The following is a 24,737-nucleotide window of genomic DNA, read 5'->3' on the forward strand; positions in this document are numbered from 1 at the left end:
CTGTAGAAATAGCGATGGTGTCTTATTTAATGTTTGATCAAACCATGGATTCGAGTAGATAACAAATACAAATTTTATATCCACATGTACAGACAGCAAATCAGTATCAACGCAGAGGGCAAAATTGTATAGAGCAGCAATAACATATGAGTTTTATTGGTAGGGGAGTAATGGTAGTCGTCTTTATCCGTTTTAGGGTATTCCTTTGAAAGAAAACGGATTACAGTGGTATCATATATGTACGTTCGTTTTTGTTTAAATTCTAGGCGGTCCCTATGGGTGTTTAGAAATAAAACTGGATTACTCTTGATACCTGAGATATCATTACCCTCTTGTAGTGTCAGCACGTTAGATGTAAAAAAAGTCCCTGCATTCACAATAAGGGGGTCCTAAGCCGCCCATAAAGATAAGCCTAATCTTTATCTTTGCCAACCCCAAAAAAACAATGATGAAATGAGACCAAGAACATTAAATCCCGTGGTGAAATGAAACTAAACATGAGGCACCATCACGAGGCTGACTTCCTTCACTGTAAGAGAATTTTGAACTAAACGACTTCCTTGTTTCGAATTACATTTAAGTTTTCTCTTTTCATAATCGTACATTTTCCTGTGAGAAAGCCGAAGGTATGTAAATGTAGACATTTGTAGAGTCTAAAGTTTCACGGTTTAATAGAATTGAATACTTTTAAAATACCTCAGATAGTGATCTCATTGATATAATAACAATAGAAATAGCACCGATATCTTACCTGATGTTTTATCAAACAAAGCATAAGTGTTCATAACAAATTCATATTGTATCTATTGATATTAATTCAGTATTCAAACAGCAGTCAACAATGTTCATAGCAGCATTCACGTATGCATACTTTGTTGGTATGCGAGTAGGTGGGATCACCTTAAAAAGTTTTGGGGGTTTCCCTTTGACAAACAACGCATTCCATCGGTGTTTCGACGGAAAATACGTTTGTCTATTTATATATTAGATTGTCTGCTATCTAAACGGTTGAATTAGTTTGTAGGTTGTATATAATAATTGAGAAAGTATTAACTTACTTTACATATTAGAAGTCCCTGCATTCATAAAAAGTTGATCCTGGCCGTCGGTAGATATGCTACCTTCTTATGTGTGCCATCCCCAAAATAACAATGATGAAATAAGAATGTGAACCCCCCCTAAGTATGAGTCACCACCACGATGTTTTACTTTCTTGTTTTGGAAAGGGAAAGTTTACTTAGTTTGCTGAGCTCAGTGGGATTGTTGAACTGCCTTGTTTCGAATTAAAATTCGTGTTTTTTTCTAAGCTTACCCGTGTTATAGCTGGAGGTATGTTGTACATAAAGTAACTTGTGTTGAAATTTGGGCATTCTGGGAGAGTTTAAAGAGGACAGCTGCATGTTTAAATAGAACTAAATGCGTAATCCCTCATATGGTGGATCAATTTCGTTTGGTTCTTTGTCATTAGAATTGAAGTAGTATAATTCAGAAATAAGAATGAAAACAATTTTCAAATCTCATTGCAGAGATGCTGCCTTTTGAGGAAATCGTTGACGGAATACACAGGTTTTGGAAGAAAAACCGGAGAGCCTACGATTCTTACGATCGAGTTAACCACCGCTATACCGCGATGATCCTCATGCTGTCAGCGGCGTTGCAATTGGTCCTGATAGTGACGTATATTGTATCGGACCCCGTCTCGTGCTGGGTACCGGCCACTTTCACGCACGAGCATGCGGTCTATGCCAACCGCTACTGCTGGGTGAAGAACACATACTTTTTGCCATTTGAGGAACGTATTCCGTCGGCAGAACTTCCCCGGGCGCACATCGGTTATTACCAGTGGGTGCCTCATATTCTGCTGTTTCAAGCCGTATTGTTCTGCATTCCTGGATACCTCTGGCGGTTTCTTAGTAAAACTACTGGGATTGACATCCATATGATAGCACAAACCTTAAATACACAGGAGTGCCTAGACCCTCTAAAGAGGAACGCGGTTATAAAGCCTATTGCTCTACATCTGGCTGGGTGCTTTAGTTCCCGCAAAAGACGGACAAACTCTACGTGCCTCATGACTCCGTCAGAACGCCATCAAGAAAGCTGCGATTCAACCGAAACCGAGAGCCTTTCAAGGCAGAAAATCCAATCAACTGAGAAACCAAATAAGTGCCAGACATGTATGGCACAACACGGTCTTTGCCTGGGAAAGAAACATGGCACTTACCTTGTCCCAATATTTTTCCTGTGCAAGATGCTCTTTCTTGGCAATTCAGTTGGCCAACTCTTCTTGCTGAATTATTTTCTTGGTACGACCTATTCCGTGTATGGTTTCAACGTTATCAGTGATTTGATTGACGGCAAAGACTGGAGTGAAACAGGGCGATTTCCAAGAGTAACTCTTTGTGATTTCAAAATTCGTCAACTTGGAGGCAACATTCACCGCCACACGGTTCAGTGTGTGCTGTACGCCAATCTTCTAAACGAAAACCTCTTCATATTCATCTGGTTCTGGTTGGTGTTTGTGTCATTCGTTAATGTTTTCGGAATCATTCTTTCACTGAGCGTTGTATTTCCCAGAGAACGGCTACGTTTTATAACAAGAAAATTGAAATTGACGAAGAAGATAGACGTAACAGATAAAAGAGACCTGAGCACTTTTGTCCATAAGTATCTCAGTCTGGACGGCGTTTTTGTGCTTATGTTGATCGGGAGAAATAGCAATGATGTCGTTATTTCAGAGCTAATTGCGGAGATGTGGGAACATTACAGAGAGGAGTGTAATTAACTTTTTTCAGCTGAAGGTAGAAAGTAAAACGGAAGAGAGAAAAGGAGGGAAGGAGTGAAAAACGGAGGGAATATATCTGATATGTAGTGTTCTAGACACATATACTGATTGTTGTCACTAACTTTGCAATATAAATACGTAATAAGAGATAGTGAATTAATGTCCGAAAATAGTCGAATTTTGTTTTAATTTTAAATGGAAAAGTAATTTCTTATAAGCGTGATACGTGTATCAGTAGCAAATTTAATGACTAATAAAGGTGCATTTTCGAAGAAAAACCTCGTCATTTTCTATTCTTTGATATATGACAACTGGAAAATCCCTTAGTAGATATGTAACCGATAATCACAATGTGAAGATGGAAGGTCATCGGGTATTTCTATGAAAGACGTGATAATCGTTGTTAGACGTACGTGATAGCATCAAATACTACATTGACAAGGTTTTACTTTGAAAAGTTGAAGGTAAGAACTTGTTTACTGATTTTAGACCATTTTACAAATAATTTAGAAGGCTCGATGTCGATATTGTGTCAGACTACACCCGAAGGCTACCTTTATGCAAACTCATTAGGTGTGATATCTCTCTGCCACGCTTACATCATAGTCAGAGACTCATTACTTTTTATGCTGGGGGATCTTATGCACAGATGGTATATGATATCGTCCTACAAATTATATGTGTATGGTTGTTTTCAGAATGATGGCAATCGTAGACTATATATGGAATTTTTGGAAAAATCTTCGAAGTGACGACGACTTCTTTGACCGGCTCAGTCACCGCTGGACGGCGCTTACTCTTCTGATATTTGCGTTAGTTGTCGCTGGCGAAGAGAGCATCATGAAGAACGCCATCATCTGCTGGGTGCCTGGAGAGTTCGAAGATTCTCATAAGAATTATGTGGACAATTATTGTTGGATTCAAAACACGTATTATATTCCATTTAATGAGCGTATACCTGACTCGAGTCTGCCACGCCAGCACGTGAGTTATTACCAATGGGTCCCGATTTTTCTTCTCATTCAGGCTCTTTTGTTCCATCTTCCAAGTGTATTTTGGCGATCGTTGGCACCTCGGACGGGGATTGACGTTCACATGATTGTTACCTCCATGAATGGGCTGCACTCAGTTAATCAGGAGGAAAGAAAGGCAGTAATAGCGTCCACCGCGGAGCACCTGTCACGATACTTTCGAATTAACCAGCGCAGACTGGACACTGCTCGTAATAAGTTTTTTGCAAAGAAATGGTGCGCATGTTTCTGTGATAGGCATAGTAATTATATCACCAGGGTCTATTTTTTCATTAAGTTTCTGTACGCTCTCAATGCGATCGGTCAATTCTTTTTGCTGAATGCCTTTCTTGGAAGCGCGTACCACCTCTACGGGTTTGACGTCATCTCTGACCTCACCAAGAACTTGGACTGGACATCGTCCGGAAGGTTTCCTAGGGTCACTTTATGCGACTTAAATATTCGTCGACTCGGTGGGAACATTCATCGGTACACTGTTCAATGTCTATTGCCCATCAATTTATTCAACGAAAAAATTTACATCTTCATCTGGTTTTTGTTGGTATTCGTATCAGCCGCTACAGTGTTTGGTTTCATGGTTTGGGCAAACCTGCTTTTCAAAAGTGATCGCAAGCAATTCGTCAAAAAACAGTTAGAATTGACAGGAACAATAAACGAAGGCGATGCCGAAAATCTGAAACAATTTATTGATAAGTATCTTCGCTTAGATGGCGTGTTTGTGTTAAAACTAATTAGTCGGAACAATAATAGTTTTGCTGTCACAGACTTGACCAAAGCACTCTGGGAGAAATTCAAATTGGAAAAAACTATTAAGAGAACATAATATGCCTTCTTAAAGCATAAAATAGACAATGTCATTCCATTTATACATCAATATCTTATCGCAAATTCCGTTTTTCAGTTAACCAGTAATCAATAATAAAAAACTAAATCGTTATAGAATGACTAGAAAAGCACTTCGAGAGCGCAGACCTCCGCCAAGGCAGCAATATTTTATTATTGATTATTTATTGATTATTGATCCGGATCATTATCAAAAACTAATCGTCTCTTCCTTGGCCCACTTCTGACAGTTCCTAAAATTTCATCAAAAACGGTCCATAACCTTTTGAGTTATGTTGATGACAGACAGACAAACAAACAGACATACAAACAGGGGTGAAAACATAACCTCCTTGGCGGAGGTGAAAATTTAGGGGTGAAACGGCATTGGGTGGAGACTGCTGCCTTGGCGGAGGTCTGCGCTCTCGGAGTGCTTTTCTAGTTTTATTTACATTTGGTTTTCTCCATATTAATAAAAGTGTCGGGGAATACTACTTAAATAGAATTCAATTTTGGATTCTGAAAATAAGAATCGAAGAACACTTGTCTTTAAACTTTTAATGTCAAGCAAGAGATTCCCAATATTGCTGAAACAATCTTTATTTAGGAGAGTTTATACAATGTGAGACATTACAAGGACATTGGATGCTATAATGTACCATGTCTGATATCGACAGTGGGACTAAACATGACACATGGTCAAGAGTCACCGTATTTATATCTGTGTATCTGTGTTATTTGCTCATACATTTCTAATGTAATTGTATTTCTCCCTCTCTTGAAAGTTTGAATCACTCCTTTTGTGTAACATGAAATTGTTTCTATATGCCTCTCGCTTTTATGTTTATGGTAAATTTATAATTACACCAAGGTTTATCTCACCAATAATTTACCTAGTACATCTGTTCATTATATAAAAGATATATATTTATATTTTTTTCACTCACAAACAGGCACAGGCAACACAATTACCAACTACACACATTGGACAATAGAAGTGTCACCCTTGACCCCCTGAATCAGAGTAATCAAAGTTATTAACCTGAAGAGGCGGAATATAAGCAATGTCAGAATATCGATACAGTTGAATTGTTCAGTCAGAACCGTTCCTTTTGTGAAATTTGACATGAATAAAATGATACCAGGAGTATATCATTCCACAGTTATTTATCTCCCCCAAAGTATTGGTTCAGTAGGGGTGACACTTCTATTGTCCAGCGTGTGTAGAGAAATGGTAACACACCAATTGTATTGTCCTTAGTATATAATATTGTACAAGGTCATAATAATCTATGTACCACTACAGATATAAATTGAAAACTTGAAATTGAAAATTGATATCGTGTATTGTTCATGAAAGCTTTTTGTAAATAATGCAAATTAATGCAAATTGTACATATTAAAAAGATTTGGCTCAATCATTGTAATACATAAGAAATATTTTACGACAGGAAGTTACATATATTATAAAATTCCGAACCAGCAGTTCTCCCTTTACCAGCCTCCAAAGCGCAGTGTGTGTGTGCGTGGGGGGGGGGGGGGGGGGGAGGGGTATATCTAATTATTTGACCTGAAAAGCCAACAAAAAGTACATGATTAAAATCAAAGAGGGATAGAATTTTACTGAACGTGACATTTTCAACAAATTTTAAAACTTACATAAGTGATAAATCTGCTCAATTATCTCATTGATGATCTCATTGATATATTAGCAATAGAAATAGCGACGATATCTTACCTGATGTTTTATCAAACAATGCATAAGTGTTGATAACAAATTCGTATTGTATCTGCTGATATTAAATCAGTATTCTAACAGTAGTCAACAATGTATATAGCAGCATTTCAAAGTGAAATTGACGAAGAAGATAGGCGTAACAGATAAAGGAGACCTGAGCAATTTTGTCCATAAGTATCACAGTCTTTTGTGCTTATGTTAATCGGTAGAAATAGCAATGATGTCGTTATTTCAGAGCAAATTGCGGAGATGTGGGAACATTACAAGACAGGAGTGTAATAAACTTTTTCAGCTAAAGGTAAAAATTAAGACGGAAGAGAGGAAGTGAGAAAAGGAGGGAAGAAGTGAAAAGCGGGAAAGCGGGGGAGGGGGGGTTGTATATCTGATATCTAGTCTACGTGACACATACTGATTGTTGTTACTAACTTAGCAACATAAATATGTACTAGGAGATAGTGAATTAATGCCCCAAGATGCTCTAATTCCATGCTAATTTTAAATGGAAAATAATTTCTTATAAGCGTGATACGTGTACATGTCTATCAGTACCAAATTAATTGACTAATAAATGTGCATTTTCAAAGAAAAGACTCATCATCTTCTATTCTTTGATATATGACAACTGGAAAACCCCTCAAGTAGATATGTAACGGCCAATCTCAATGTGAAGATGACAGGTCACAGGTATTTCTATGAAAGACGTGATAATCGTTGTTAGACGTACGTGATAGCATCAAATACTACATTGACAAGGTTTTACTTTGAAAAGTTGAAGGTAAGAACTTGTTTACTGATTTTGAACCATTTTACAAATAATTTAGAAGGCCTGAAACTTTTTTTAAGAAAACAAAATTTGACTTTTTTAAAAGCATAAAATGAACAATGTTATTTTCATTTGTACATCATTTATACGTCATCCATGTAGACTGGGAGTCATTTATTTTATTTATATCGAACATTAGGTTTTCTCCATATTTATGAATGTGTCGGGGAATCCCACTTAAACAGAAGTCAATTTTGGATTCTGGAAATAAGAATAGAAGAACACTTGTTTTAAAACTTTTAATGCCAAGCAAGAGATTCCCAATATTGCTGAAACAATCTTTATTTAGGAGAGTTTATACAATGTGAGACATTACAAGGGCATTGCATGCTATAATGTACCGTGTCTGATATCATATATTGTTCATGAATACTTTTTATCAAATAACTGTATTTATAAGCCGAACTTGTAAATAAAGCAAATTGTACATATTAAAAAGATTTGGCTAATTCATTGTGATACATAAGAAATATTTTACGACGGTAAGTTACATATGTTATAAAATTCCGAACAAGCAGTTGTTCCCTTTACCAGCATCCAAAGCGTGTGTGGGTGGGGGGGGGGGGGGGGTGTATATCTTAATATTTGACCAAAAAAGTCTAATTAACATCTTTTCTATATTAAATATGCAATAGGTTATAGCCAACAAAAAGTATCGTAACATGATTAAAATCAAAGAGGGATAGAATTTTACAGAATGTGACATCAAAATTACGTGGGAAAATCCGTTGTATTTTTAACAAGTTTTAAAACTTATGTAAGTGATAAACCTGCTATGCGAGGGACCGAGATCTCATCTGGTTACAAAAAATTAAAAGGATTCTGATAAAAAGCTTTGATGGTAAACAACAAGCGTTAGGTACACGTTATCCTGTTTTCAGCACGCACGGTTCATGTTATCCTGTTTTCAGCACGCACCGTCTCTTACCGTGACCCCAAAGCTACAACAATGTTACACATATATCTAGAAGAGATAGCTAAATATATCTTCAGTGATTATGCTATCTCTCTAATGATCAAAGCATCACCAAATGACAAACACACCAATTCCTAAAAAGTCCCGTCATAGCTGAGGAAATGAATGATTATTAGCTATCACAATGCAAATATACGTTGGTGTCTGTGAAATGCTAGTTTAACCACGCTGTATTCTTCCTCTGATAATGGAGCGTCTTCTTATTCAAGTATTTGTTCGTAGCTCGAAAATTTAGAAGAGGGAGGTAACCGTGTGAAAACAGTATTCAAGATGCTCATTGGTACGCCTGACACACGGTTATCTAGTTCCTGGTACCTTTTTTTTCATTGGAAAGCCCAGACAAATTTGACCAAAATATAAAACCAAAACTTGTTAGAAAAAACACTTCTTTTTGAAGTCCTTTTGATATCGTTACATCCGTTTATATACCTTTTTGAAGGGAATTCGATTTCAGATGCATACTCAAAGAACTTTTTTCACAATACGCCTATTGGCGAGAGGCAGTCCGTTTATATTATAAAAGAACGGAAGGCTGATGAAATGAAGTATTTTATGAGTATATTTTTGTAAACCATCAAGGGTTCTGTACCACCTGCAGTTCCAAATAATTTTTTGATGCATTATATTTCGACAATTAGTAAAACACGTTAATTTACATATGTTAACAGCACCCCTTTCCCCCCAACTCTGTGACGACTTGATTTTTCGTTTCAAACCTCTCCCCCCTTCCCTCATTCTTTAGCACTCTAATCAGCCCTAAAATTTTACGTAACATAGTGTGCAAATACCTCGAACCTAACCGCCCAACCTAGAAATTATCAGTGCTGTTGCCCCCTCATACAGCGTCGCTTGGGTAGGTGAGCCAATGCCTGGGTTCCCATTCCTAGATCGATCTTACGGGATCGGTCCATCTCCACGGGGTTTCTTGCTAAATTGCTTTCAGGTTAAGTGGCTTAAATGTCTGGGACGCCTACTAAAGCTGCTAAGCGATATTAATTATACCCTATCAGAGTCAGTAGGCGTGACAGACGTCTAAACCGCTTAAGTTAATTGCAATTAAGCGAAAATCCCCTTGGAGTTCGATCTAAAGTTAGTACGATAGGGTCTGGGAATGGTCCCACCAATCTGGGTCAGTTAACGCGCAACAGTTTACCTGCGTGATAAGGCCGTTCCCGTCCGAATTTAGCGTCACTGATCAGAGAAGAATCTAACTGTAAAATTAAAAACATCCGTCCAGGCAGCCCTCAGGTAAGACTAGTATTGTATTGATGACGAATGTACGGTGCAGTATTTTTTAGATTGTTTGTAAGTGTTTGTTGTGTATATGTTAATTACCTTAACATACGTGTTTGAAGATAAAGAAAAGTTGGCATACACCGACTTAGCATGGCTGATCAAGGTCCATGATGATTACTTCAACCCAAACGCTCTAGTGGTTTTATCTAGCTGAATGAGTCCTAGTAGTTAGAGAGGCATGTTAAATTTTCAGGAAATTTTTAGGAAAAGATTTATCTCAAAGGCGTTTTGTGGATTTAGTTTTTGGGGTGCACCACTTAGAAATAATACTCAGTGGCATTTTCACAAATAAAAAAGTCATTAATATTTAATTTGATGCTTTGACACTTGTGATGTGTGACTCACTCGACTCTGCAGAGAATCAAATGAATTTCTTTTAGCCATTATATCTTTTAGCGGCTAAAAATTTGTCTGATAAGAATTTCAACTCATAATCTACCTTTCTATATTTTAAAGTGGAATGTGAAATTTTACACAGGTGCAGTGAAAACAAATTAACTGTTTAGATTGACAGTTACAGTGGTATAAAACCGCTCTAATTTTAGGTCACCATTTTCTTAATAAAAAAACCTTTCATTCTGCTTTTTTCGCTACGATTTAAATAATAGTTATTCTGATTGTCTTTGATTAAAAAAACGCGAATCTAGTAATAAAATGTAAAACATTTCTCAATTAAAAGCATGCAATTAAGTTTAAATCAAATTAACCATTTTGCCCTTTTTTTTTCAGCATGGCACCCTTTCTAGATATTCTAGGAAAAACCTGGAAAGGGATTCGACAAGATGACGACTTTGCCAACCGCCTCAACCATCGCTACACAGCAATCATCTTCATAGTTTTCGCCGTCGTGGTCATGTCTGCCAGCTATGTGGGTGACCCTATTCACTGCTGGATGCCGGGAGAATTCAAAGACTCTCACAAATCGTACGCCAACAACTACTGTTGGATCAAAAACACGTATTATATCCCGTTCGAGGAACGTATTCCGGGCGCGGATCTGCCCAGGCCACACATCGGATACTACCAGTGGGTCCCTATCGTCATGCTGCTGCAGGCTCTTCTCTTCTATTTCCCCGTCGTTTTCTGGCGGCTGATGAGCGGTGCCACGGGAATAGACGTCCATGCCATTGTCAAAGGTGTCAGCGGTCTTGATTACCTTGATCCAGAGAAGAGAGCCACGGTAATTAAATACCTAGTACGCCATATGGACCGTTACTTCGGTCACAAGAAAGACAGAGATCGCGAATGCTTTGGCAGTTTGAGAACCATCATAACCAATATGCTGATATGTTGTGGGGTAGGGAAAAGATTTGGCAACTATCTGATTTTTCTTTTCATGTGGGTGAAAGCTTTGTACGTGGCAAATTCCATTGGTCAGCTTTTCCTGCTCAACACTTTCCTTGGGACTAAATTTCATCTCTTTGGGTTTGAATTTCTTCGCAATTTTATGGACGAGCAGGACTGGACCACGTCTGGCCGATTTCCCCGTGTTACTCTCTGCGACTTCAAAATGCGACAGCTCGGGGGGAACATTCATCGCTGGACCATCCAATGTGTTCTCCCCATCAACCTTTTTAACGAGAAAATATACCTGTTCATTTGGTTTTGGTTAATTTTCGTATCAGCAGTCACGGTGTTTGGCTTTCTTACCTGGTTGGCAGTTTTCTTTGTCGGAGAGCGAAAAGAATACATAAAGAAAAACTTAAAACTTATGGGGGACTATAACATGAAGGACAAAGACATGTTTAAAAGGTTTGTTACAGAGTATCTGAAAGTCGATGGCGTGTTTGTATGTAAACTCATCCAGCGAAATACAAATGATGTCATTGTGTCAGAGTTTGTGGCTGAACTTTGGGACTTCTACAAGAGCAAGCCTGAAAACAAAGTCATGCCGGAAGAAAAGCCCGAGGTTGGACAGCCAATGTTAGAAAATACCGAGTTTAAAGCAGACTTTAAGGACCCCGACGGAAACTCATACGCATGAATGCGGACAATAAGTGTAGCAATAGGTAATTTAGTTCTGTGTCGCTTTAATTGTACACTCACGTTGGAGTTTATGCATTTGTCCTGAAGCTTGTTTTTAGAACATTTTCATATTGACAAACAGTTAATAAAAAGTTTGATGTCCAGGTACATATATCTGGATTAAAAGTCAAATATTCTGCAGCCAAAATCGCCCCGTCCGTTTAGTATACCTCAAGAGATAAAGATGTGAGAGGCAAACACATTTCATTGCCGTAAATCTTCACAATGGTTATCCTATCAACGCCTGTCTACAGTTTTATTGTCAAATTAACGCCTTGCAAAGTTCGGCGATCAAGTGCTCTCGATTAATAGATGAAGTGCCTCAAAATGAAGATTCGTCAAGTGTTTGTGAAATAGGCACGGTTTAACACGTGTAGCGCTGATAAGATACATATGCTATTATATGTATATAGTAGTATTTTAGTTTTACGAAAAGTTTGCTATTTTACCAATAAATCATCGTTTACATTAGATTTTTAGGAAAAGAGAGAGTGTAAACCGTCTAAAGCTCACCTCTTTTGTGAACCAGCTTATGATGACACTTAGTTCTGATATTGCAGTCTTAAGCACTGTCATATAATTAATATGTAGCTGGTTATAGTTATTGCTATATATATATTGCTATATATCAGTAGATTTATATATGTCAGGCCCGTAGCCAAGGGGGGGGGGGGGGGGGGGAGGTTCGGGGGTTCGAAAGAACCAAGCTTTTTGTCAGGAAAAAGTCAATTCTGGGTAAAATTTGATTTAGGCACACAAAGGTCCACTTTTTCGGAAAAAGACCCCCCCTTGATATATATATATATATATATATATATATATATATATATAATAAAAGGGTGCGTGAGAAAGACATATATATATATATATATGGCATTAGTTCTGGTAGTTAGTTCTGGTTTATATTCCAAACATGAGACACGGGCATGCCATACTCAAGAAAGAGTAGAGTGATATTTGTGTATAGCACTATTAATAACAATTCCATGGTGACGTGAAAGATTACCTGGTGTAACATATTGGATGGGATTTTAACGAGATATCCTCACTGAGTAAATTTATCCATTTTATATTAAAAGTCATGACTGATATTGTAAGGCAAATAAAATGAGATTTTGGTTGGCTGTATGATTGAAGCAACACATACGTGTGGTTTTATTCATATATTCTGTAGATAAGTCTCTTAATATACGTTTTCAACCCCCCCCTCTCTCTCTCTCTCTCTCTCTCTCTCTCTCTCTGCACACACACACACACACACACACACACACACACACACTGTCTTTCTCACGCACCCTTTTATTATCTAACCTTAGCATGACTAGCGTCTTATTTGTTTGTCCTGCACCAGATTGCACCACCCCTAAACGTCGATAAGATCCTCGTGAATCACGAGCGGAAGAGGACCGTTAATCCTTGGGAAATATAGTTTAAGGGACTATTTATTATGTAGGCCCCTAAACCTTTCACGTTTATGCATTTATTTTAGATTAAAAGTACTTGGGTCATCCATTTTAGATTGTCAGGAGTTTGTCAAAAGTTTTGGTCTTTACGGTGCTAGATTTTTAAAAACTTCCACATCAGGTTGGGTGATATTTATACTTACGGTAAAATAAGAAAGCCGGATTTGTCAACGAGTTTCTGATTTTTCTTCAGTGGCACCTTCAGGTATGATGAAACGAACGACCCCCTTATAATTCCTTAACGTCAGACAAAAAGATGACTTTCTTTAACTTTCATCTTTCGAACTTTTCTCAGTAAATATAGCCTGCTTGAGGACAAAAAGTGCCAAGATCTCAATTGACATTTAACTTTTACACTCTTTTTTAAAAAATCTGTGTCTTGGTGTTTAGGAAAGCCCAAATTGTAAGCCCATTCTTTGTCGATAAAAATCGAATTGATGCTAAAAGGTCTTCTGTGAATGTTCTTACCAAAATAGCAAAAAGCAGTCAAAGCTGTGCATATGTTCTTAGAGAGCAAAATAAAAGTCACTATACTAATTTCGTCACAATATCAGTGGAGTCACGATTTTTCTCCAGTCTGTTGTATACAATTGCAGCGATACTGGGCGCAGGATCAGCATTGGGTTCAATCAACCTCACAATCGCACCAACTGCGATTGTGTATTGCGCATCCGCATGCGCACACCTAATGCAATTTGCAAGATTATAAATTTGTCTCTTCTTTTTCGTTTTCGGGCTCTGCACCTAGGCTATTCTTTTTACGATATAAATCCCATAGTTCAGCTGTAAACTCAGCCACTATCACGTCGTTTGAGTTTCTGTTTAGTAACTTCAGTGCCCATACGCCGTCTTGACGTAGATAATCGTGAATAAAAGCTTTGCAAAGCTGCCTGTCATCTTCTGTGCCCATAATTCTGTTCTTCAGCAGGAGATTTTTCATCACAAATTGCTTCCGTTCGTTAGTGAAAAACACACTGATCCAAGTTAGGAATCCAAAAACTGTTGCGATGCAAACAAATACGAGCCAAAACCAGATGAAAATGTAGATTTTCTCATTGAACATGTTGATCGGTAAAGCGCACTGCACCGTGTGACGATGAATGTTACCGCCGAGCTGACGAATCTTGAAGTCGCAGAGGGTGACTCGCGGAAACCGCCCGGAAACATGCCAGTCGTTATTCAAAGCCAGGTCGCGTATAACATCGAATCCGTACAGATGAAACGTCGTTCCCAGGAAAGCATTCAGCAGGAATAACTGGGCAATGGCATTGGTGACGTACAAAACTTTGGTGATCATATAGAGAAATATCAGAAAATTCCCGTGTCGTTTTCCAATCTTACAACACATGAGTACGTTAGAAATCAGTCCACGTATTCCCCCACTGCAGCATTCTTTATCCTGGGGCTTATTGGACCCGAAATACCTGTCCATGTGCCGTACAAGATACTTAATTGCCTCATCCCTTTTGTCCGGATTCAGATACTCGCGTCCTACGATGGCCTTGGTGATGGTGTTCATATCAATCCCAGTGCTGCCACTCATAAGGCGCCACACCACGGTGGGAATGTAAAAGAGAAGGGACTGGAGAAGCATCATAATGGGTACCCACTGGTAGTACCCGATGTGAGGTCGGGGGAGCTCGTGGTTTGGTATCCGCTCCTCAAATGGCATGTAGTACGTGTTTGATATCCAGCAGTAGTTGTTGGTGTAAGAGACGTAATTCGATATAAAGTTGGCCGGCGTCCAGCAGATGATTGGCGAGCCGACATATTGCTGTGTGCTGACCAGGACTGCGAACACCATCAGAAACAAGGCGGTGTAGCGATGGCTGAGACGGTCGTAGAAGTCGTCGTCACGGCGTAAACCGGACACAGCCTTGCTTAGAATATCCAAAAAAGGTGCCATCCTGGTGAAATTAAAATAAAATGAAACAGAGGGGTATTTTGATTATTTCTATTTTAATTCTGCATGTAAGATGTGAGGAGAAAAATTCAAGGAAGATAAATGCATAAAACTTGTATGTGCTTTTGTCCCATTCTCCTCAAATGAACGCCAAAATGCTTTAGTTCATTAAAAAAAAATCCAGAGTAAAGTTTTAAAGCTAATTGCCTAAGTATACACACTTCTCTAAGTAAATTGGAAACAGACTGAATACACTCGTCATACAAGATAGAAGAGTTTACTTTCACAGTCACAAAATAAAAACCCAACTCTTCAAACCATCAAAGGAAAAATTCCAACTCCAAAAATTCAAAATGATTACAAATTCTTAATTAAGACACTGTATGTATTAACGCGAACATAAAATTATAAAATATCATAAACGTTCACTCACCTGTTCCCACGAACCAAAGTCCGCTATGGTTAAGTCTACACTAACGCACAACCCTTGATTCCCGCATATATACACCTGATGTAACATTGCTGGCAGTAACAATTTGACATATTTAATCACGATTGTCTCCGGATCAGATTGTATCAGATTCTATTTGAGATAAATATCATATCAGTAAATCAACGTCTCGTGTTATCATTAGTCTGATTTTATTATATTAGCAGGGGACAACGTTTGACCCATTTCTCAGGTATATACATCAATGTTCTCTTTTCTCTTCAAATATTGCACACTTTTATTTTGTGTACACGCACATTGTTGGTTTGCTCCGAAATAAAGGAGCAAACCAACAATTCAAAAAAATTGTACTGTTCTTTATAATTCTGAAAATTATTATATAAACATGGGTATATCATATCAATAAGTTTCCGCGACTTAAGAAACGTTGGATCTTAACAAATGATATTTATTGCCGCAGTATAATATAATTTTCTCATTTTTACTTTTACTATTCCTGTGTGCGAGTGCTTTAATTTAAAAATCAATTTGCTCCTCTGCTGATTTATACATATTTCATGTGATAAAAGTGCGAAAGTCTATCTCGGTGCCTGAGCCTCTGTGATTGGAAAAGCAGAAAACAGAGAGAGAGATTAAACTGTTCCCACACTCATAATCAGGAATGGAATCAAGAGGGTGATGGATCCGAAGGATGACTAAACATAGTGAAAACGTATATTAAGAGACCAGCATCCATGTATAATGAACTTTTTTAAAAAAAGACTGAAGCATAACTCTGTTTTAAATAATTTTTTCAATCATTAATTTTTTCAAAGAAGGTTTATTCAAAAAAGAGAAAAAGGAGGTATTGCATGCTCTCCTTAAAAATACACGATGAAAATAAATATTAACTAGGGGCAGTATATACAGAAAAGGGCAAAAAAAGAAAGAAAAATAATAAAGTATATAACAATTTATATTATGAGAGAACAAATTCATTAGCTCTGTATGTATAAATTAAAATTATTGTTTTTCTTTTTTATCAAGAGCTAATAAAATATGTGGGTATTACTCCTGATGCCGGTGACTGACAGTCACAGAAATATCGAAATATATATTATGTATTCATTTAGTTATTTATTAGCACTATGTACAGTTTCGTTGTGTCTGTTTTCTTTAGTTTTAAATCATTTAATGCTATTACCCAATAAAAGAATATGAACAATTTTGAAAATGTAAGCAAAATATTATTAAATTGAATTCAATAAAGCAAAGATTATGCGTTTATAATAACAATGCACTGAATAAAGGCAGGTTATTCTAATAAATATCTTTTAATTATATTGCATGTACCTCGCGTTAATTATTGCTATTTCTCAGACTCATTATGGCACAATGGTTTAAAAACATTATCACAGCATTTGTATAGACTAGGTATGAACAGATGTATAGTCGTATCATTGCCAAAGTTGTACAGACATTTTCTCAACGGTCGGGTATCATATATGCGTAGTGCATTGTAATCGAACCACGGGGGGGGGGGGGGGTTGTCTAGTTTTTCCTCCCTTGCCTGCGTCCTTCCTTCTGCCCATCAATAAGTTCCCTGTAAAATATGAAATTATCCTCTCAGGTTTTTCAAAAGGTCGTGTTGGGGCACATGATATTAAGTATAAGAAATATTGATTGGGCTCTCTTGTTTTCTCCAAAAACAGCTACTGTAACTTACAGTTCAAGATCTTTGACGGCATTTCTATTCTATCAAAGTCAAATTCAACTAATGAATATCCCCGATGATCAAAAGTACGTTTTGTTGAAATGACTGAGCACTCTTAGGCCCCTATTTTCCTCAACAGCAACTGCCGTAACTTGCAATTCAAGATCTTTAATAACATTTCTATTCTATCAAAGTCCAATATAAGTAATGAATTTTCTGTACAAATGTTCACTCTCTTTAAGTCCATCATCAATTGCAGTTAATAGGAAGTAAAACCCTTACTTGAAGTCGACTTCGCCATCTTTATCCTTATCCAGCATATTGACAAGTTCGTCCAGCTGAGCTGTCGTCATGGGAACGTCTACCGCCTGCAATTTATATCCAATCAAGATTCTGATAATGAATACGTGCAGTCCGAGGCTAGCTTCACGGCTTTAACCAAAGACACACAGATTGCCAAACCGATCAGCTAATTCACAATGCAAGGATTCAGTTGTTCTTGGGGATTATAAATAGTGTTTTGACTGTGAGAGCACTGAAGAAAGCACCTCTATATATGACTACATTGTGCAATGGTTCTCGACAAAATTCTTAAATCGACCAAATCACTATCGATAAATATATATTTATGCACATGCAGGCAAATACCTTTAACCCCATGATGAATTCCTCCCTGGTAACTGACATGCTCCCGTCTTTATCTAGGTGTTTAAATAAATCTATGAGGCGAAAGCTTTTTGACTCCATAAACCATCGTAGAATATCGATTGGGCTGGACGAAATGATGGGCTGAGAACGACCTTTCTTCTCATCGCCTGTCGAAAAGGAAAAAAAATTATTAGCCAGTTCGTTGCACAACGTGGACCGGTGCCATAACATTTAACGTGTGATGTATCTTTTGATGACTTGTAAATGAACAATATATATGCTCTTGTACAAAAATGCAAGGTTAAGAAGAATTCAAGTTACAAAAAATAAACCGATCCATCACCATAGTAACGGTCCGACTTAAGTATTCCATCAATTTTGAACTGGAAGCTTGGGTTTGTCTCCCTGATCTTCTCCACCATCATGATGCAGTCTTTGTGAACGTATACACGCTAAAACAATACGTGAACACTTTAACAAAAACATACAAGACATGACCCTCTTCAAATGTCTTTAACTGACACACACTAGGCCTAGTAACTAGCACATAGGCCTATACATCGCACTCACCTTCTTACAATAGGTAAATAAATCAATATGTATTTAGTTTCCCTTATATTCTAGTCTTATTATAATTTAACTATAGCGTTAAAGAAAAGACATAACATTAAAGTCAGTACTGTACAGACGCGACGTGAAAGTTATCTACTTACGGATAAATCGACGCATTTCAAGGCACTATGTTCGTTCTTCAAAAGTGCTTTAAGCACTGCTAGTCCACCAAGGGTTGTGATCGTGTTGTAGCCCATCTACAAGCAAATTTTAAAAAAACATACATATGTGAATAATAAAAATAGAGAAATATGTGATTAATAGATTAAAGCCGGAATGATTGGTCTTTCTTGGAAAGTACAATTTGGGATATTTTGAAGTTCATATAGAGTGTGCCCCCCCCCCCCTCTAGAAAGGAGAGGAAATCCATGGTGCCATCCCCCAGCTTAATCTTCAATTGCATATTTTTATGGAGTAAGTGACGGGGATAATGCAGTATATGTGCATTGCTGATTTATTTATTTTCATAGGTCTACAGCCAAAATGTGCGTGTCCGCTGAACTGTAGTCTTCATCCTATCCCGCCTTTCCTTGCTGAAAATCCTACTCCGTTTCTCCAGTCCAAATATTTCTTGTAATAAACAGTACCCTCATGGTAGATGAATAGATGAAAAAAATGGTACCGTTACTTTACGTTTCAGGTAGGATATTAATATAGGAATATATGAATACATGCATACATGTAGGCCTACATACCTTTAAAATTTCAAGGTGTTCGTTACTCTCTAAGGATTTACATATCTTCACCACACCATTATCAAACAGTCGCGTACTGGTCAAGTCGAGTTCCTTTAGGCTCACATTGTGTTTTATTGTAGCTGCTACAGCTGAGGCTGCCTCTGCCACACCATTCATTGAATATATGAAGGTCTTCAACATTACGTTATCCTATGTAAAAATAAAGCGTGTCATATTCCGTGATGCTGTATTCTCACATTGCCCAAAGGAGCAACTGAGAGTGCGAGAAATATTTTTTAATATACTCTAAAGTTTTAAAATATATACGCATAACTTGAAGACAGATATGAAGATATGTTTAAAATATTGCTACAGATACTTTTTTCTAGCCAGTAAATTTTTTGCTGCATTAAAAAGACACAAACATGTGGCGTCAGTGAGCTTATTAAGATATACACACTGGTCAGTTACTAACCGTCAACCCTTGAAATATTGCTGCACTCCCCTTAGGCCTAAAGTTGTTCCATCCCAGATTCAAAACCCGCAGTGCATCGTTATTGGCTAAAAACAAAATAGAAACGACTAAGTAAGTTAAACTATTATTCACATTCCCCGAAAAACGTGCCCTACAAACCTATAATCAATTACCGGTTCTTTATGTTTCTTAAATATAACAAATGGAACCACTGACAAATTTGTCAGAATTATCCTAACCTGGTTATCGGCAGCAGTTTATTCCAAAATCCAAACATGTACGACTCACCTAATGAAGCTCCTATTATATTTGCTGCGCTCTCTCCCATATTATTATGACTCAGATCCAACTCCGCAAGAGTTTTTACATCCTGGGGATAGAAAAACAAGTTTGATTTTTGCTCAGTTGTAATATTTAAGTGTCATTCCGCTTAAAAAAAATGAACGCATTTTGTAATATTTGCGTGACAGTATTACGCCACTTTTAAATTATTGTAGAAATCTTTTCATGTTGGAGGACACAATAGTTTAAAACAGCTAAAATATGGGGCAAGTGAAAATTTTGTAAATACTACAAAATATGTGCGTCACTGACCTGAGTCAAATGTTCACGTTTTTGTTTTCTTATATTTCCAAACATACACACACAACAGAAAATATTTACGAAATGAAACTGTCTACAAAAATATATAAGTGCGCATCTTTTTTATGACAAGAGACCAAGTTTGTACATAAATAGCTGTCTAAGGCCATCAATGTACATAAATAGCATAGAGCACGTTTCTGGTTTATGAACATTCTAAGAGGATAAAACGAGTTCAAAAATGGTAGATGACTGTGGTATTATACTTAACAATTAAATGCGTAGAAATTAAATAAAATGAAAAACAAAAATTAAATTAAATCTTACCTGAAGTAAATTTGCAATATACGTAGCATGTTCGTCTGCCAGATGCGTCCCTGGAAAGTACACAGGTGTTATGTTAACATGTTGTTCAGAATGTTGATATGTTTAATACATGGGAAGTATCGATCCTACAGGTACTTCTTTGCCTGTTAACATTTGGCTATTGTAAATATACACGCTTCAGGTGATTTACCTAACTGTTCTTATGTGTGCAAATGACTTCCATATATGCCTCGAAATTATCTGAAATTATCTTTATAATCAAGTTGTAAAATATCAGAACATGTATTTGGCACAGCTTCTGTTACTGTTTTTAATTTTTAAGACTATATAGATCGTACCTGATAGGCTCAGAACGGTTATATTTTGATTGACTAGAAGTGCCATTGACAGCGATTTAAGACCTTCCGTGCCAAAGAGATTACCCGAGAGATTCTGAAGAAAGAAAATAACCTGTTAATCGGATTTTACTGACGTAAGTCACTTCCAAAAATGACTTAGTAGTAGGCCTAATATATAGACTACTTAGCTGTTATATATTATTTTTACTGACTTTTTACATGGCCATTAGCGTTATGTTTACTCAAAGGCACATGCACCAAAAAGCAAAGCATGTAATTGCCGTTAATCGGGTGGAGATGTAAACCAAAAAGGACACCTAGATGCTAAACAGAATTAAAACTGGCCAATTATGTTTGCTCCGTCGCTCCTCCTATGAATTTTAGTTTTGTTAATGGTAAGGAAAATGTACCCCCCCCCCCATGGCCGCATACGGGTACCATTGGTCGTTGTGAACCAATACAATCTCACCTACCAATGATCTGATATTCAGATTTTCTCGTAACATCGGTGCCAGGTGAGCGAGGCCGCCAGCACTGAGGTTGTTCCCGCTAAGGTCCAGGTGGGTCACCGTGGTATTCACCTGATGAAGATTAAGACAAAAATTTAACTATGCAGTTTCAAAAAATGTTTAATTTTATATAAGGAATATAACTTAAGCCAGATTCAGGAGGACAAGGAAGGTTCCTATGTTTAAACATAAGCCATTGAAAGGGGTGCAATGTCAAGATTAAATTAGATTTGGGGACCATTCCCAGACCCCATCGTACTAACTGTGGATCTATTTATCTCCGAGGGGATTCTCGCTAAATTGCAATCAACTTAAGAGGCTAAGATGCCTGTCACGCCTACTGAAGCTACTATGGGGTAATTAATTATCGTTTAGCAGCTTCAGTAGGCGTGCCATACATCTAAGCCGCTTAAGCTGAAAGCAATTTAGCGAGAATCCCCTTGGAGATGGATCGACCCTCTTAGATCGATCTAGGTACATGTATGGGAACCCAGTTTTATATAACAGTGCAAAGATCTGTCGTGAATTTCTCTTTAACCACTTACCATATTTGCTTATATGAATATAAATATTAAGCTTTGCTCTAAACTTGGAACGACCCTTCAAAGAAGCGATGAATGAGACATTCAGTAATAGCATACCAACATAAGGAACCTTAGTTTGCAGCGTAGGTACATTGAAGCGAAATACAAATATTATGGGATAAGATATAATAGAATATGTGAGTTTTGAGTAATCTTGGTGTTTTGTAAACTGAAAACACAAAGGAGAATTTATTTGCCTTAATGTCGTTAATGGATGATGTAAGAAGTATTAAAAGCATTCTATTTTCACTTGTATTGTGAGTTATGTTATTAATAGTATGCAAGTTCAGTGTGAAATTTACGTGTTCATGCTTAAAGAGGTTTCTAGAGTAATAAGATGTATTTTATTGATTTTTATCAGAAGTATATTGATAAACTTGTGTTTTAAAAATCAAATTAATCGAATAGGAAAATCTACCTTTTAAATCATTTTCGTTCTCAAAGTATATATTGTATGTTTAATTTTAAGGTAATTTTTATAATATTAAATAATGTCTAATATGAAGGAGAACAGCCCACACCGATAATCACTACACATGAACACAGCAAAAAGCACCCCATATGTCAAACTAGGAGGGTTTTCAAATATTTACAAAAACAATGCTCTCAAGGACTTAAATGGAAAACGATCGCCGCTTTTTTTTATTTTAAAATTTCATCACAGTTTACCTTATACACATGTAAAAAAATGACCTTATCCCTACCAGAAGGGCTTCAGCGATCGCTTTTGCTTCCTTTTCGCTAAGCGTCCGATGTTTTACCACTAATTCCGTGGCTTCAAGGTGACTCAGAACGCTCTGCACTGGCACCACACGCAATCTCTTACATGCAGCAAGATACGTGGCTTTCCCCCACTGATCGAAAGTGCTCTCGCACCTAGAATCTGAAAGGAATCAATATTAATGTCATTTAATTGTTAAACCAATTAAGTCGACAGCATCAATCAATCATTGATAAAAATCTGTGCTTACTTCATTAACAACCAACCGAGGCTATGGTTTTGATGCAGAAAATGCTAGCCCGTGTTAAATTGTAACACTCTTGAGGTTATTCAAAACCCTTTCAAAAACCCACTTTGTAACATTCCACAGTCCATCTATCATACGTTTTACTTGTTTCAGAGGCAATAAATCATGTCATAAATCAAAGTAATTAGTTTGCATCTTACAAAGATGAATACAAGAAACGGAAAAACTAACGGCATACGAGATCCATGTACTTTTGTGTTTTATTGGCTTTAAACATTGTTTCAGTAATACTGTTACTATTCAAATACAGTCAAACTGTACTGTATCACCAAATTACACTAAAATTGTCTACACCATAATTTAAACCTTCTTGACATTTTAATGTTATTATGATTTTAAAAAAAAGGGAACGTGAGTCCGGTGTTATCAGGTACGGTATCAAGATCATTTGGAGGGAAATTTTACCTGGCGTCTCCAAATCGGTATCGTACTCATAATCTTCCTCAAATTTTGTTTCGATCTCAGTCTCTTTCTTCCCATCCAGTGCGTCACCAGTGTCATTTCTTATGAGATCAAAAGATGCCTCGGAGTACATAAACTGTAGCATTTCTTGGTCACTAATTGCAACATCGGGGGAGTCGGGTGGGGGCACACCGTTGTATGTGTGGGCTGGTATTTCTGGCCGTTTTATTGGTGTTATTCGACTAGTTGTCAAATTAGTGAGAGTTCGTTCGTGCATTCTACTACGGAATGTTTGTTCCCTTTTCGCTTTGACCTCTGCAACTGCGTCATCTGGCTGTTCCATTATGTTATTGTCGTAGTGATTTCCTAATAAAACTAAAGCATCGGAATCGGGTATATCAAAATGCACTTCCTCGCACTAACCTAATTAGATGAAGAAGTCCTTCCGCGGCCTCGACTGGAAACCTCAACTCCTCACTGGTTTTAAGCATGCTTCATTCTTCTGCTTATTTCATTTATTCTTCCCAGTAATGTATAAGTCCCATATGAAACAGCTGAAGCGATGTCGCAGCAGGTGCTGATTTGAAACTAAACTGAATTGATTTGAACACAATGACCTAGGGAGTAAAGAGCAATGGATTTTACTTATCTCAACAGTGCAGCAGTGGTATCTTCATATAAACCCTTCATACTTATCACAATGTACCCAGGTAATATACTGTTTTATCGTATATAGCTGCGTCTAACAGTGAACGGAGGTTTACGTTCCTATTATCATTGGTGTGGCTATTTATCTGCAGTGAGTTGTAGTTCTATATCCCGCTACTGATCGTTGTCATTTCCTTTCCGCCATCCCGTCTGCTATGACAACAGTTCAATATACTGATGTTCAGACACCAAGGCCATTCAAGGCAAAGAACACTGACCCCTTTCAGTCGATGTCATTTCTTCGTTATTTTTTTTTAAATGGGTAATCGTCTTTGTAGCCAGGAGCCCATGCTTCGGAAATTAACCAAATGTTAACTTGTGCCCCACCTTTGGCTGTATCAAACATAGAACTCCAGCGACGGCAAACAGTGGGAACCAGTTTAGCCGTTGACAAATATTTGTTATATGAACAGTGAAAGTTTTATTGAAACACCGAGTAAATAATCTGTCAATTGCCATTTACTAATTGTATGGTAAATATTTCCTCTCTATAGATGATGTTGTCATATATGATTCAAACACAGCACTTACTAAACTGTACGAATTTGAAGCATTTTAAGTAATTCTTAGGCCAAATAATCAATGACAAAGTGATCGCAAACAGAATCTCTAAGGACCCGATTACATTACAGTGCATTATATACATTTTCTTATATCATACAAGGAAGAAGTGGCAAGTCAAATATGTCAGAGCGCATAAACGCTTTAGACAAAAATAAACATTAAACTTACAGTTACATTGCCAAATGCTTAATTAGCGAAAATAGCCTGCGGCTTAACTTTTTGACAGCCCTTATATTGGCTGGGCTTGCGATTTTTGGTCACTTTATGGGCTTGGCGA

The 24,737-nt window shown here is 37.3% G+C and overlaps 5 protein-coding genes across 7 annotated transcripts; 3 read left to right on the forward strand and 2 right to left on the reverse strand.

The window, feature by feature from the left end:
• The first annotated feature begins 462 nt into the window (after positions 1–462).
• LOC112042551 (innexin unc-9) lies at positions 463–3,239 on the forward strand. Of its 2 annotated transcripts, none has more exons than XM_024077272.2 (2): positions 463–626; positions 1,527–3,239. In XM_024077272.2, the coding sequence occupies exon 2, from the start codon at positions 1,529–1,531 to the stop codon at positions 2,783–2,785; it is 1,257 nt and encodes a 418-aa protein (XP_023933040.2). In that variant the 5' UTR covers positions 463–626; positions 1,527–1,528; the 3' UTR covers positions 2,786–3,239. The 2 variants fall into 2 exon arrangements, with proteins under 2 accessions (XP_023933040.2, XP_086861154.1); XM_087005028.1 differs by lacking the exon at positions 463–626 and adding an exon at positions 1,209–1,329 and having other exon boundaries at positions 1,527–3,235.
• LOC106177206 (innexin unc-9) lies at positions 3,129–5,976 on the forward strand. Its single transcript, XM_024077271.2, has 2 exons — positions 3,129–3,249; positions 3,484–5,976. Exon 2 carries the CDS (start codon positions 3,485–3,487, stop codon positions 4,637–4,639), a length of 1,155 nt encoding a protein of 384 aa, XP_023933039.2. The 5' UTR covers positions 3,129–3,249; position 3,484; the 3' UTR covers positions 4,640–5,976.
• Positions 5,977–6,993: 1,017 nt separating this feature from the next.
• Positions 6,994–12,638, forward strand: LOC106177202 (innexin unc-9). 2 transcript variants are annotated; one of them, XM_087005029.1, is made up of 2 exons: positions 6,994–7,151; positions 10,201–12,638. In XM_087005029.1, exon 2 carries the CDS (start codon positions 10,202–10,204, stop codon positions 11,453–11,455), a length of 1,254 nt encoding a protein of 417 aa, XP_086861155.1. In that variant the 5' UTR covers positions 6,994–7,151; position 10,201; the 3' UTR covers positions 11,456–12,638. The 2 variants fall into 2 exon arrangements, with proteins under 2 accessions (XP_086861155.1, XP_013415361.2); XM_013559907.3 differs by lacking the exon at positions 6,994–7,151 and adding an exon at positions 9,240–9,423.
• Positions 12,639–13,193: 555 nt separating this feature from the next.
• LOC106177216 (innexin unc-9) lies at positions 13,194–15,427 on the reverse strand. Its single transcript, XM_013559922.2, has 2 exons — positions 15,296–15,427; positions 13,194–14,866 (listed from the first exon to the last, which is right to left on the reverse strand). The coding sequence occupies exon 2, from the start codon at positions 14,863–14,865 to the stop codon at positions 13,663–13,665; it is 1,203 nt and encodes a 400-aa protein (XP_013415376.1). The 5' UTR covers position 14,866; positions 15,296–15,427; the 3' UTR covers positions 13,194–13,662.
• Positions 15,428–16,691: 1,264 nt separating this feature from the next.
• LOC106177213 (uncharacterized) lies at positions 16,692–24,180 on the reverse strand. The gene is made up of 13 exons (XM_013559920.2): positions 23,192–24,180; positions 22,463–22,641; positions 21,139–21,246; positions 20,666–20,759; positions 20,328–20,377; positions 19,707–19,788; positions 19,419–19,504; positions 18,962–19,153; positions 18,368–18,463; positions 17,998–18,106; positions 17,655–17,821; positions 17,289–17,374; positions 16,692–16,895 (listed from the first exon to the last, which is right to left on the reverse strand). Exons 1-13 carry the CDS (start codon positions 23,529–23,531, stop codon positions 16,844–16,846), a joined length of 1,641 nt encoding a protein of 546 aa, XP_013415374.2. The 5' UTR covers positions 23,532–24,180; the 3' UTR covers positions 16,692–16,843.
• Positions 24,181–24,737: the final 557 nt, after the last annotated feature.

Source organism: Lingula anatina, chromosome 2 (genome assembly GCF_051362555.1).
Source record: "Lingula anatina isolate TDL-2025a chromosome 2, LinAna3.0, whole genome shotgun sequence".
Classification (NCBI taxonomy): domain Eukaryota; kingdom Metazoa; phylum Brachiopoda; class Lingulata; order Lingulida; family Lingulidae; genus Lingula; species Lingula anatina.

Bases quoted from the DNA above. Each gene is read 5' to 3' on its own strand.
- LOC106177216 (XM_013559922.2), bottom strand. From the start codon at position 14,865: ATGGCACCTTTTTTGGATATTCTAAGCAAGGCTGTGTCCGGTTTACGC.
- LOC106177206 (XM_024077271.2), top strand. From the start codon at position 3,485: ATGATGGCAATCGTAGACTATATATGGAATTTTTGGAAAAATCTTCGA.
- LOC112042551 (XM_024077272.2), top strand. From the start codon at position 1,529: ATGCTGCCTTTTGAGGAAATCGTTGACGGAATACACAGGTTTTGGAAG.
- LOC106177213 (XM_013559920.2), bottom strand. From the start codon at position 23,531: ATGGAACAGCCAGATGACGCAGTTGCAGAGGTCAAAGCGAAAAGGGAA. The intron at 18,464-18,961 runs GTATGTAGGCCT...ATTTGCTTGTAG, and splicing joins AACACCTTGAAATTTTAAAG to ATGGGCTACAACACGATCAC. The intron at 18,107-18,367 runs GTAAGTAGATAA...GTATTGTTTTAG, and splicing joins TGAAATGCGTCGATTTATCC to CGTGTATACGTTCACAAAGA.
- LOC106177202 (XM_087005029.1), top strand. From the start codon at position 10,202: ATGGCACCCTTTCTAGATATTCTAGGAAAAACCTGGAAAGGGATTCGA.